This window comes from Bicyclus anynana, chromosome 23, assembly GCF_947172395.1.
Source record: "Bicyclus anynana chromosome 23, ilBicAnyn1.1, whole genome shotgun sequence".
NCBI classification, from domain to species: Eukaryota; Metazoa; Arthropoda; class Insecta; order Lepidoptera; family Nymphalidae; genus Bicyclus; species Bicyclus anynana.
Genome location: NC_069105.1, coordinates 9,924,101 through 9,939,047, shown reverse-complemented (window position 1 = coordinate 9,939,047; position 14,947 = coordinate 9,924,101). Strand labels below are relative to the sequence as shown.

The following is a 14,947-nucleotide window of genomic DNA, read 5'->3' as shown; positions in this document are numbered from 1 at the left end:
GGCAAAAACTTCTAGTTTAGTATAAGATATATACCAAATCTAAGTTCATTTTCTTCAGAAAATGACAGACAATTTTGTTCGTGACTCTGTTTGCGGTACTGGTCCTTCTATAATTGGTCTAAGGCCTCGCTAGACGTTACCTCTCTCAAAAGTATAGTTAAACGCTCTACAAAACAAACTGCGTCAATAAAATCGTTGTTTTTTTGTGTTGTTTATTAAAATTTAAATTTATTGTTGTTTGAAGTGTAAGGACTTAGAATATAATATTTATTGGTGGACTATTGGCCTAACCCCTCTCATCCTGAGAGGAGACTCGAGCTCAGCGGTGAGCCGAATATGTGGTTGAGAACGATGATACCTTGTCGACCTCAAAAAATTACAGACAATTTTGTTGGAGAATTTAGGTGCGATACATGTCCATATGTAGTTGGTCTGAGATTTATATCGATCATAGCACAGGGTAGCCCTGTGTACTGTGACAGCAATACCTTGATACTTAATATTTTGTTCAACACGTCCGCATAAGCCGCAATATTATGCATTTATACCTATATTTATTTAGCTGTTTGTGATTAAGGTGATCTGTTATTAAATCTGATTATATACTCTTCGACTCATAATTATTATTTTTAAAAAACCAGACGAGCGAGTTGAATGGAGTTGGCAACGGGAAAAATTAGGTAATAAAATAATGTATGTTTGGATGTGAAAATTGACAATATAATAAGACTCTAGTATAAAACAGTGTTTTATGTTATATTTTGTCATGAATTCTCATTACCATTATATATTGAAAGTCAAATGTACAGTCACACTCTTTTCAAGCTTTTTTTGAAAGGTATAACAAAATTTCAAAGATTGAAACATTGTTTTTAAAATTATTTCAAGTCTTTTAAAATTCCCGCTATAAAACGCCACAGATCAAAGTATACAAAAGCACTAGTCGATGGCGCCATCTGTGATTAGCTTTCACCGGCCAACCCCAATCGTCTAGCGAGGTCTCCGTACAAATAAGTACTATTACTGTATTTTGTAGGCTTTTAATTTTTATTAACGAAAATACAATGTGTGTTGTATGAACTTTATTTATCAGTATTACATCATGATTTAATACATTATTTTAAAATAAATAAATGCTCAAGATACAAGTCAAGATTCATAAAAAGCAAACACTAAAAAAAGTATAAGGTAATAATTCATACATTATTATTTCAAGATCAGAAAAACAAATCTGTAATAAGTGACACTTTTCGAATGTTTGTGCTGCAAATCTAACATTATATAAAACTCAAAACAGTGCATAATACAATACAAAAACAGCACTTTTTTTACGAAACGATAATTAAATGATTACCAACCAACAACTGTCAGTGAAACAACCATGAAATTCCCACTGCTACAGGGAAAAAACAACAAAGTTATTATATAACAAACTTTCGAAAACTAGTTACATGGTAACAATATATATTGTAACAATTGAAAATAAGTGGCTACATATAACGAGGACCCCCCACCCCCCACTCCTACTATATGGACCCCAGCAGGATGTTATAAAAAAGTGCACCTGAGTATAGCTTGGCAACTTCGTAACACTCCCGATGTTGCGCGCGGGCCGGGGGGCGTCTAGCGATGATTGAAAAACCCACGACTGATGCACGTCACTTCCCCGCACGCACGATTTCACACCCGCGCAGTCTTTCCCCCTGTCGCCCGCATATCATCGGAGTATTATCAACGAACTTGTGAGACTATTACCTTTATGTGATCACATCACACAAATTTTTAGTGTTTTTGGTATAACATATATTTTTATTTCTTGTTCATCGTCAATACCCATTAATTTTATTTAGTTTTATGTGTGACATGTATATGTATTACACAAATAATTTTCGTCCCATTAAACTACTATAAAATTTTAAAGAAAAAGAGACACAAAAATCCATTTACAAGATAAAAAAACAGAAATCAACACATTTATTGAAACAGATAAAATAAAATTTTGTGTAACTTTTTCCCCAATAGTTTGGGGAGCGAGAGTACCCCCCTTTCACTCTACTGCCGGCGTCCATAACCCCGTGAGGGTTAATTTGTAGTTAACGATAGAAGTTACGTTAACTTTAGTTAAACGTCAAAGGCTTACATTAACAGTGATGTAATTTAATGTTTTCATTATCTTTTCTATAAACAACATATTGTGACGAGAAATAATTACCTTTTTTAACAATTAACACAAATTAGCCCCAACTTAATATTAATATTACAATAATTCTGCCCAATAAAGTATTTAGTAATTAAACATAAAGTGACAAAAAAAATCAGTCATGTTTATTTTAGTTCGGAAATAATAAAAGTTGATAAAAATTTGTACCACGAAATCAATACTGTGGGAATGTTTACATTTTGATTTTTAGTAAAATGTTATAAATGGGGGTTATTATATTTTTATTAATGATATTACAAAATATAATAATGGCCTCATCACAGCTATACAAGTTTTCTAATAAACCTACTGGATGACCGCTAACTCATCATACTATAAACACAACACAAAACAATGCAATCTGAGTATTCGTTTGTCACTAGGCGCAATACGAGAACAGTCTTATTACAGAAGAGAACAGAATTATTTTAACCAAATCTATGCAAATTCAAACATAAAATACATAAGGTGAATCTCTAAATATTGCAATTATATACACAAATAAAATAAGTTTATGGTTTACCCACTTTACAGATATACAATATATACTCAGAGGCACAATTATCCGCCCACTTTAATATGACGCGAGTATATTAAGGTCGGCGGATAATTGTGCCTCTGAGTATACATCCATTGAATGTCTTGTACAAGTTTCTATAGAAAATTATCAATATATAATGTGTGTGAGTGATGAAAAAATATAAGTGTCTGTCTGAGATTTTAAAAACAACCGTGTTTTCTTAAGTGCTTAGACTTATTTACACAATATTACAACACAATCAAACTTTTTAAAATCACACAAATAAATTTTCAAATAAATGTTTTTCTAAAAAAAAGCAGAGAAACTCTTTGAAAAGTTATGTATGTATGTAACTGCAATATTCAGAGCCCCTTTATCAAACAATCAAAACACACTAAATGAAATAATATAATACAACGTAAAATGGTAATTAAACAACATCAATCATAGTTTTCAATTACAATGAAGACTACATTGAATTAAATAACATATAAACTAAAATTCGACTTCATAGCACTATGACTATTAAAAATATGAAAATTTTTACAGCCTGGCTAGAAATATAAAATAATATTACTTGCTTTCGCAACAAGTAATAGTAGAGAGTTTAAATTTCTAGTCAGGCCTTAATTTTAGTAGATTTTTTCGCATTTAATCGTCTATCTATCGTCTAAATGATGTTATTTGCTAAGAGATACACGGCATATTAAAATATTAGTTTTTTTCGTTATACGTTGTCAATCAATGGCTGAATATTAACATTTAATATTTTGCCCTAAAAATGGGAACATTTTTAATGCTGGCAACACAGGCTAATATTGAAAAAGGGGCAACCAACACACCAACTTACGTGCTATGAGGGGAAATACATTCGATTTTAGATTAAGCCTTTGTTATATATAAATTCCCTGTTATTACTTTTCTGATACTCTTATCTAAACATATTGTAAAAGTCCTCCACCGCATTAGTCCGAATTATCTCTGATACTACCAAACGTCCAATTTTCGTGCGGTTTCCACCAATAGATAGAGTAATTATCGAGGAAAGATAGGTAAATCGTTTATCAAGGTTTTCATCAAGTCACTTGAAATATTGTGTTGCAAGTGTCGAAAAAAATCAAACAATCTGGGAGCTTTCTTTTTACCGTCCGACCGAAACTAGTTTTCACTAGTAGTCGAGGCGGCAGTCAATGGCAGTTGACGCTCGTGTAAATGAATCCTTCATCACGTAGCGAAGAATTAATTATGATGTTTGGTTTTAGTCGAAAACTATTATTATTAACATGCAAATCTTTATAACTTCATTTGACTCGTAATAGGTCGCGTCGTGTTGCGATTAATGATAATTATTAATAATAAACGAAAAAATGTACGGACTTATGTTTAGCTAGATACCCCAATACGGCGTCCGCTAAACCGAATAATGCCTAACGTCACGTGGCTTTTACAATTAGCTTGATTACAGGCTAAGTTACACAACAAGTGGATTCTAAATATTACTATTGTCACTATACTATAATATATAAGATAGTTGCCTAGAAAGCCTCGAAATATATTACATTAACGAAACTCTCCCTGTGTAACTTACCCTCTCGACATTCATACTAAAGTCTAAATATTACACTAAACAACCAAGTCTTGTGACGCCATCGAAGTTAGAATAAATTGTACCCTATTAAATGTCATACTAACGTATGAAGAGGCGGCGTCTAGCTAGATAGAAGTCCTTGCAAAGATACTTGTTATATGCTTACTAGTACTATACCATGTGCGCTGTAGCATGGTGCAGTTGACAGAAAGAAAAACATTTCGTTCCACTCTTGAAAGTTGCCGCGATTTACAAATTATGTCTTAGTATTTCAGATATAGTATTCGTACATTACTACAGTTATTAATGATTAAATCATTAATAACTGTAGTAATGTAAATTTAACCGAGCCAGAATGTTATAGTCTACAAATAAAATCAAATTGAAAGAAAAATTAAGCAAAGTGTGATGCGTATAACGTAACGCCATAGACGTATTTAGTAGATTTCAACGTCACACTGGCAACTGTCACCCGCACCATGCTACATCGCAGATAGTGTAAGTATTAAATAAAGTCTAGGAACTAAAATGTTATTGAGAAGCGTTGATAATAAATGAGATTAAATAAAAGAATAGACGCCCATTATCGAATAACTGACTTGTAAATTGATGCGTTTGTTACAACGAAATTCAATACGCGATTATTACAAATATTCGACACTCAACATCCAGTTGAGATCGTAAACGTAAAAAAAAACAAAGTTATTGTATCGCTCTAGGCCTCCGCGATCATATTCGAAATTACAATTCGTTCGTAATAAATACGCTATGACGTCACCAGCATGCATTTTGCTTTTTTTTTAATAGATTTACGGCTCGGGGTACTGGTCTTTTTGACCAAACGTTTTCTTTACTTGAAGTGTCAAAATGAAATCACTTATTCGAAAATACGTGACTATCCTTAGGGACGTTTCTATAAAGTTATATATCACAAGGGTTTTTTAATGTACATGCGAGACACTACACTCTAATGTGATAGGACTAAGGACGACAATCGCGTGTCCCGCACACGTCAATGAGTGAATGAGAGCGGAGCTACTATCCGTGGGTGCAAAGACGGCCTTATCTCTTCGAGGAGCTCTTGATTTGCTGTAGCTTGAGTCGTAGCGCGTCGACGCCCGCCTCTTTCCTTATAGAGACTGATTGTGTTGTGTGGAGCTGGAAATAGGGATAAGGTTAATTAGTGTCTTTTCTAGTAGTAGTAGTGGAAACTTTCTCACTGCTGCGATATTTCTACACGGGTCATCGATAAATATTGACGGCCTCCATATGTTTTGGCTAGTATTGTCAAAAAAATATAAAAAAAATAAAAAAAAATATGTGTTCACATCTCAAACGAACTTGTCTAGTCAACTAGCCTATTGTGCTTATGCTTTGTGGCGTGTGGCACAATTTTGAATTTTTTCTTTTTTTCTTTTTTTCTTTTTTTCTTTTTTTACCTGATGATGATGCAATCTAACTTGTAAGGAGTTAGATGAAAATTTTCCTTCCTTTCGATTTCTAAAAGACATCGTACCGGAACGCTAAATCTCTTAGCGGTACGTCTTTACCAGTAGAAAAGGTAACTAGCCACGGCCGAAGCCTCCCCCCGGCCAGAGTTAGACCAATTAAGAAAACCTCAGTCAGCCCAGCCGGGGATCGAACCCAGGACCTCTTGTTAATCCATACCATACCACTGTGTCACAGGGGCCGTCAGAATAAATGATTATTATTTATTTTTTCTTTTTACCTCCAGTTGCGGGTCGATGCTGTGCGCGCGCGGGAGTGTATTCTCGTTAATGGAGTCAGCGAGCGCGCGGTTGTCGCCCACCGGCGTGCGCGGCTGGGACGACGGGTTCAATTCCGTTTTCATACCCGCTTTGGCCTGCGAACACAACACATCATCATTAATATATAACCTGTAATGCTGATGTTAGTTTAAAATAAGCAAATCAATAAAAAAATATTCGGCTCACTGTTGAGCACGAGTCTCCTCTCAGAATGAGAGGAATTGGGATAATAGTCCATCCATCACGCTGGCCAAATGCGGATTGGCAGACTCCACACAGATAGAGAATTAAGAAAATTCTCAGGTATGCAGGTTTCCTCACCATTCACTGTATAAGACACGTGATATTTAATTTCTTAAAATGCACCGATAGAAAATAAATGTGTGTGCCTAACTTACTTGTAAAGCTCTTAGCCTCTCCAGGAAAATCACGTGGGACCTTTCATCATTTTCGTTGCTTATATCTGTAATACAAACAAAACACAAATTATTGTTTATTACACAAACATTATTTGGTAGCTTGATGAGTTTTTTTTTCCAGATTGTGCAAGTGCCGTATCTCCCCAGTGGCGTGCATAAGTCTGTCGATCAGAGTATGCAGTAAAGCAAATTAAGCCAATTGAAAATCTGCGCTTGATAAGTTTTAAGAAAAACATTTCCTAATTCGCCAGTCCACACTTTTCATAACGTTCGCGTCACGCATTTACCAGCTGTCTCTCCGAGCTTGAGTAAAAAAAAGTTTTACTTGAAACTAGCGGACGCCCGCGACTTACCTACCCTACCCTACTCCCACTCTACAGCTACCCTACCATACAGGGGATGAGTAAGGGCTCAACCCTACCCCTACCTTACCCCTAATTTTACTCCTACCCTACCCCTACCAAACTCCTAGCCTACCCGCTACCCTACCCTACCCCTACCCTGCCCCTACCCTACTACTACCATACGCCTACCCTACCACGCGACGAAAGCTTAAAAAATGGAGTAACTTCTCACGTTTTCCCAACATTTCCCTTCACTGACCTGCTCCTATTGATTGTAGCGTGATGAAAAGTATACTATAACCTGCTCAGGAGTATGAAGAATAATTGTACCAAGTTTCGTTAAAATCCGTCGAGTAGTTTTTGTTTCTATAAAGAACAGATATATACAGACAGACAGACAGACAGACAGACAATAATTTTACTGATTGCATTTTTGGCATCAGTGTCGATTACTAATCACTCCCTGATATTTATTTTGGAAATATATTTCATGTACAGAATTGACCTCTCTACAGATTTATTATAAGTATAGATAAAGCTCTCACAATATTTACCAATGTTCTCCGTCTTGTAGTCGCTCTTGTACATGGGCATGGCGGCCGTTTTGCGTTGCTCGGCCACCTCCCGCAGGCCTCGCTCCACGTAGTTGCGGAAGTAGAACGACGAGCCCTGCATGAACGTCCAGATGTCCACCTCGGGGTGTCGCTCCTGAGAATTTGTGCCTCATACTGATTAATCTATCTACACTTCAGGGAACATGGACGAGAGAGCTAATAAAAAAAATTAAAAATCATGGTATAGATATGTCAAAGTCAAAGTCAAAATTCATTTATTTCAAATAGGTTTATTTTACAAGCTCTTTCGAAACGTCAGGTAATATTAAACTTAAGATAATGGTTGTAGAGAAGAGGACACTCCGCGACATTCACTATCAACTTATATTCCTTTCACTGCTGAGCTCGAGTCTCCTCTCAGAATGAGGGGTTAGACCTTAGTCCACCATGCAGGCCCAATGCGAATAAATCTTACTAAATAAAAAGAAATAATTAAAATAAAAACCCAAGTTTTTGAGTTAAATCAAGATGGCGCCCTTATAGCAACTATGACATGACAATTGACAGCAAACGTCAAATAAACTACTGCACTGAAAACGTCATCAATCCGCCATTATTACCCATGTAAGTGTTGTATTTCTTGGGAGAGAATAAATAATTACACAATCATTAGATCAATTTAGGCCCAATCCGGATTGGGAGACTTCACACACGCAGAGAATTAAGAAAAATTCTCTGGTATACAGGTTTCCTCACGATTTTTTTCCTTCACCGATTGAGACACGTGATATTTAATTTCTTAAACTAAACGACTGAAAAGTTGGAGGTGCATGCCCCGGGCCGGATTTGAACCCACACCCTCCGGAATCAGAGGCAGAGGTCGTATCCACTGGGCTATCAGAGCTCTGCGACATGCTATTCTCAAATGCCCTGCCTGTAACAGTCAGGCCGCCGTTGATGTTGTCTGACGGGACGTCTCCGGTCGTCCAGTGTCAGGTGCCGTGTCAGACACACTCACCCGCAAGTCGTACAGCTGCGACAGCGCGTCCCTGTTGTGCTCCTTGGAGCCTATCCTCTTCAGTATGAGGGCCAGCTCCTCGTGCACGCCGCGGGGCAGTCTCCCCGCGTTCAGCGCCGTGTTGACAGTGCTCACCGCGCTGGGCAGGCCGCCGTTGATGTTGTCTGACGGGACGTCTCTCCGGTCGTCCAGTGTCGGTTGCCGTGTCAGACACACTCACCCGCAAGTCGTACAGCTGCGACAGCGCGTCCCTGTTGTGCTCCTTGGAGCCTATCCTCTTCAGTATGAGGGCCAGCTCCTCGTGCACGCCGCGGGGCAGTCTCCCTGCGTTCAGCGCCGTGTTGACAGTGCTCACCGCGCTGGGCAGGCCGCCGTTGATGTTGTCTGACGGGACGTCTCTCCGGTCGTCCAGTGTCAATTGCCGTGTCAGACACACTCACCCGCAAGTCGTACAGCTGCGACAGCGCGTCCCTGTTGTGCTCCTTGGAGCCTATCCTCTTCAGTATGAGGGCCAGCTCCTCGTGCACGCCGCGGGGCAGTCTCCCCGCGTTCAGCGCCGTGTTGACAGTGCTCACCGCGCTGGGCAGGCCGCCGTTGATGTTGTCTGACGGGACGTCTCTCCGGTCGTCCAGTGTCAGTTGCCGTGTCAGACACACTCACCCGCAAGTCGTACAGCTGCGACAGCGCGTCCCTGTTGTGCTCCTTGGAGCCTATCCTCTTCAGTATGAGGGCCAGCTCCTCGTGCACGCCGCGGGGCAGTCTCCCCGCGTTCAGCGCTGTGTTGACAGTGCTCACCGCGCTGGGCAGGCCGCCGTTGATGTTGTCTGACGGGACGTCTCTCCGGTCGTCTAATTTTAGTTGCTGTGGATTGAGATACTAGTCAAAATAATAATCTTTATGAAATAAAACTTCTTTCTCGACTTAAAGAGTAAGTTGGCGCACGCATTACGAAAATTGTAATGCCATCTACATGCATATTGAAACAGTGTTTGTTGTTTTACCAGTAGATGGTGCTCTTAGAGAACTTTGAAACAAAACCTTTTTGTACACTTCAAGAACCTGTTGCAATACAGTTTTGCTTAAGGCTCATAGGTGGCACTTTGTTTCTTATTTTTGAATGAAGTTTTAATTTAGTCGTGTAGTCTATGTACAACACACTCATGTTTTTTATAAATTTAGTATCAAAAGACTGGAGTTGGACTCGCCATTGTTTGAAATTTTGTCTAGAGTGCGCGCTCGATAAATTTGCGTGTGGCCAAATCGGAACTAATCAAAAGTGCCGCCATTTTGTCTTCTATCTCTATCTATCCCTTGGCGGGTAAAAGAGATCACTAAAGCTAGCAACATAATTGCGCCGCCAATCGCGCGCAGACTTATCTTGCGCGCACTCTATCTTTCTTCACGAGAGGTGTCATTGGTTGCATGTTAGGCGTACAGTTTGTCTATTACTATACATTATAACATGTAAAATTGCAGTGGAATACTAATCATCATCATGATCATTATCAGCCAATGGACATCCACAGCTGGACATGGGCCTCTTGCATAAGCTTCCAAACCTTAAGACTAAGCTTAAATGAGTTGGTAATTTCATTTTTGTTTTTCATTTTTTTTTAATTTTTTTAAATTAATTAATATTTTGTACCATTACATTAAGCATGTTGTGTTTACATCTAGTAGGCACATTTATATAAGGATGTGTAGTATCTATTTTTTAATAAGTTAGATTGAGTTATTGTGCCAATTTTGTAAGCCAATAAATAAAATAAAAAAACATAGATCTCGAGCCAGCATCCTGCTGGATCCTGGCTGGACAGGCTTTCAGGATAGCTGGAAACAATAATACATACCTTTAATACTTTATGTAAATACGGGTAGAGATCGGATTCATTCACATCCGGTATTTGTGTGAGGTGGTTCATAATGGACGCGCCCTTCATTTTGACTAATGTGTGGACTAGAGTTTTGACTGTTCTGAAAATAACACATATAAAATTTATTGTCTCTAACACTTCATACAAAACTTTGATGAAAAATTTCATATTTTTATGAATTGAATTAAATTATTATCACTGAATTATTTTTTGTATATTACAATAATATGAAATTAAAAATTTTGTTAAACCCTCGAAGCTCATGAAATTATCTAGAATTATATATATTCTATTATTCGCATGTCCCAATAATCTCATCAAACGAAGCTAAGAACACTCTCGATTAAGTCATCAATATTCTCTTTCGCATTCATTTCAAACCCCACTCGAGTATATATGCAGACATTTGGTTATTCTTCCGCACTTTCACCCACCACAACTTTTAAACGGCTCAACCGATTTTCATCAAACAAGTCTAAGAACACTCGCACATAAGTAACCTTTAATACCAAAAAAAAAAAATTTAAATCTCCTCATCCATTCGTCACTTATGGTGCCACAGACAGACTGACATACCGACAGACACGTCTAACTTATAATGCTCCTCTTTTTCCTGGGGGGGTTAAGTAGGAGTTAACTCATAATTACAAATGCGGACGACATTAATACTAACCTATACGGCGTGTCACTTATATCCGGATTCTTCTTCCAATAACTATTGGGATAGGCCTTGTAGAACAGATGTATCTTGTACAGGACCGCGTCGTAGTCGATCGAGTTCACCTCCCACGTGGATATCATCTTGAGGGTTTTCCAAAAGCATTTGAGGAGCAGCTCCTGGTACCGCGGGTAGGCCGGATCGGATTCCACTATTGACTCGTGGAGAAGCGAGACTATAGCACTGTAACGAGTAAATAAATTATTGGAAGGTTAAATTGGCAATACATGCTTCTGCTTCTGATATTGATGGCATTATATCTTCTGATATAGGCGAGAGCTTTGGCAAACCTTTTAAAATTTGTTTCGATAAACAAAATTGGTATCGAAACAAATATTTATTTTCCAATTAAGAAAACCTCAATCGGCCCAGCCGGGGATCGAACCCAGGACCTCCGTTTTGTAAATCCACTGCGCATACCACTGCGCCACGGAGGCCGTCAAAATTGGCGCACGAGCCCCGATCCCCCGCGAAGGAAAGACTACTAAACTACTGTACTAAAGTACAGATAAGATAAGATTTCTCGTTATGTATTGTCAGCCTACACGGATGCATTTTTTCAATTTAGGTCACACAAACATGGATTTCCTTAGTGCAGTCAGTAAAAGTTCAGTGGCAGATAACGCAGCGATTAACCAACTACAGATGTGCAACAGTTTGGCAAATTCGTCCTTCCCTCTGCCCTACACGCACGACTTCACACCAGCTCAGTCCTTTCCCCTCCTCATCCACATATCATGAGAGTGTCATCAACGAACGTGCCAAGCTATATAATTGACAGCGACATGTCTATTCTTACCACCCTCCGGTGCTGCCCCCAGCGGATTTTTTAAAACCTGCAAGAAAAAGGTTCACACAACACGCGTCACTGACCAGAGCACGGCGGTGCGCGGCGAGTGCTCGAGCACGCGCACGCAGACGTTGTTGAGCAAGCGTACGAGCCGGTCGCCGTCGGCGGGCGGCACGCCGCTGGCGCCCGGCGCCGCGCCCAGCACCAGCAGCAGCTCGCCCAGCAGCGAGCGCAGCGCCAGCTCGCCCACCTGCCGCCCGCAGCCCGCCGTGTCGTAGAACTGCACACGATAACAACTGTTACTCGTAGTTGTTCAATAATGAAATATGGTGTCAGGGCGACCTGGGCAGCCTGCTAAGCTTCTGGAGCGAGCTCGGTTGGCTGGAGTGACTCCGGCGGGGACCAGCACCAAAAGGACGTACGTACAACGGCCAACCACTAATGGCCAAGAGCGGAAAAGGCCCAGGAATGAAGAAGAAGAAAAAGGTGTCAGGGAGGGGAACAAGTTAAGCGTACACTTGAAAAATAAATTTAAACAGACCCTCGTAGCTCCCGGCTAGTGTAAATGTGTAAGTTTAAAGTAATAAATCTCTAACAGTTTCTATAACTCTGGTACTACACAGGTGAATGATTAAAAACTAACATGTAATTGAAAATTTTTCAAAACCTCTGAATGTCATGAAATTATTAATTACACTCTCGATCAATTCATCAATATTTTCTTTCGGTGTGCTTTCATTTGAGGCCCCACTCGAGTATATTTGTAGACATTTGGTAATTCTTCTTCACTTTTACCCACCACAACTTTTAAACGGCTCAACCGGTTTTCATCAAACATATCTAAGAACACTCGCACATAAGTCGCCTTTACTACATAAAAAAAACTAAATTGAAATCGCTTCATCATAATATGTATACCACAGACAAACACGTCAAACTTAGACACCACTCTTTTTGCGTCGGGGATTAAATAAATCAACCTCCTTTATCCTATCTTACCCTGGTACTTTCAGATTGTCAGTTTAACACTTTTCTGTATGAATTAAATAATCCTTGTAGTGATTGCATGAATCAAACTCCTATACCCTTCTGCTACCCTGGTACTTTAAATGAAGCATATGACGATTTCTGCCAGTTCACTTACTGTCCAATTAACAAATATATATACTCACAGAAGTAGATACTTGTACGCCGGCAGCGTCTGCAGCGCACTATACTCCTCTGCTACCCTGGTACTTTGTATGAAGCATGTGACGATTTCTGCCAGTTCACTTACTGTCCAATCAACAAATAAACTCACAGAAGTCAGTGCTCCTCCAAGATACTTGTACGCCGGCAGCGTCTGCAGCGCAGTGTTGGCGTTGGCGGGCGCGGTGCGCAGTCGCTTCAGCTGCGCCGCCACCGCGGACACCAGGCGCGCCTCGTGCGCGGCCAGCGCGGGGCCTCGCCCTGATGCTAGCGCGCCCGTGATGAGAGACATCGCACGGATCGCCGCCTGGGAACGAATGTTTTATTATTATTGTACACAGACTACTGGTTCGAACCTAAAGTACATACGAAATCAATCTAATTCAAAACAGACAATACGAAATCAATCTTTTTTTATTTTTATTTAGTGTAAAAGTTGCGAAAATTGGTGTGTAGTTGCGAAAATTGGTATGTTTTACAAGTGTAGATTTTTATAGTATATAGTTATCCCTTTAAACATTCGGCAATCAAAGACACTGGACATTTTTAAAAATGCCGTAAAGACTCATTATCTGGTGCAGTAAAGACGATCTGTATATATTATTTCTCTTCAATATAATGTATTTATTAGTATGTTTTGATATGTATTTTATTCATTATTGTAGGTATGTGTGTAATATTGTTTATGTATTAGGATGTAAATTATTTGTATGTATGTGTATTACTAATACTATGGTTATTTTTGTTTTACGCCACCTGCTGATGTCTTTAAGTTTTCTTAAACCGAAGGTTGCCTGGAAGAAATCGCTACTTACCGATAAGGCCGCCTTTTGCATGCTGATCTCTTCCTAATCTGTTTTGTATTTCACTTGTTTTTGTCTTTGTGGTGTGCAAATAAAGTATTTATCTTATCTTAGTTATAGAAAGAACACTCACGTTGAGGTCGGGGCTGGAGATGGAGTGTATGGTGTCGGCTAGCTGAGCGTCGTCCACGGTCGGCTTGTGCGCGGACTGCGGCATGGCGAGCGGCGCGCCGAGCCGCGGCGGCGACATTGTCACCATGCTACTGTGGAACGAATAGTAGTCCAGTAATTTTAGGCATTTTAAACCCTAATCTGGAGAAAATTTTCTAGAGCTGAATTTTTGTATACATCTTTATTGTGGTGTTATCATTGACCTCTTATAATAAAAGGACGCACAATCATGTAGATAATTTAACTTAAAAACTGGCCAATTTTGCTTTAACAGTTATAGAATTATTGGTAAAGAAAATTATACCAAAAGACCTATAAATATAGTTCAATATTTAATAAAATCCCAAATTCAGAGCAAATTCAACCGTAAGGATTGAGTTTAAGGTTGAATTTGCAAATGAGACTACTTGAATTGAGTGCCAAGAAGTTGTGTTTGGCACTCATTGAGTGCTGACGGTTTTTGGTCGCTGATTGCGTTAACTTTTTAATAGGAGATCGATGGGTGTTATTATGAAGATGTAAAAAATCGACATCGATATCGTGCCGGCTAAAAATATTTCGCGTCCTATTGCTCGGAGGTCAAGGAAAGTCTTTATAAAATTGTTCCTAATAAAATTTGGCTAAAAAAAATGTCTCTTGCAGTTTATCTGTAGAGTAAACTGTTTTCGGATAAAACTTAAACATATCACTCAGATCATCATCATCATATCAACCGATGGACGTCCACTGCAGGACATAGGCCTTTTGTAAGGTCTTCTAAACGATTCACGATTTTGAGTCGCCTGCATCCAGCAAATCCCTGCGACTCGCTTGATGTCGTCAGTCCACCTGGTGGGAGGTCGACCAACACTGCGCTTACTAGTGAGGCTTAGTTTACAACATAAGAAAAATCAAGTTATATCATAATTTAGTTTAATGGTGGTAATTATTGTCGAAAACTTAAAATTAAAGTTACGAACAATATTAAGTCAAAATTATGTGTTGGCTTACT

At 39.2% G+C, this 14,947-nt stretch overlaps 1 protein-coding gene across 1 annotated transcript in view; it reads right to left on the bottom strand.

Annotated features, from left to right (window-relative positions):
• Positions 1-1,067: 1,067 nt before the first annotated feature.
• LOC112050967 (protein mini spindles) overlaps positions 1,068-14,947 on the bottom strand; it is a 45,300-nt gene continuing 31,420 nt past the window's right edge. The window contains exons 28-37 of the mRNA XM_052888643.1: positions 13,919-14,048; positions 13,095-13,289; positions 11,878-12,074; positions 10,960-11,187; positions 10,263-10,386; positions 9,073-9,273; positions 7,395-7,548; positions 6,476-6,540; positions 6,038-6,172; positions 1,068-5,466 (exon numbers count right to left, since the gene is read on the bottom strand). Coding sequence (XP_052744603.1) covers positions 5,371-5,466; positions 6,038-6,172; positions 6,476-6,540; positions 7,395-7,548; positions 9,073-9,273; positions 10,263-10,386; positions 10,960-11,187; positions 11,878-12,074; positions 13,095-13,289; positions 13,919-14,048 — 1,525 coding nt within the window. The 3' untranslated portion in view covers positions 1,068-5,370. The remainder of the gene's footprint in view (positions 5,467-6,037; positions 6,173-6,475; positions 6,541-7,394; positions 7,549-9,072; positions 9,274-10,262; positions 10,387-10,959; positions 11,188-11,877; positions 12,075-13,094; positions 13,290-13,918; positions 14,049-14,947) is intronic.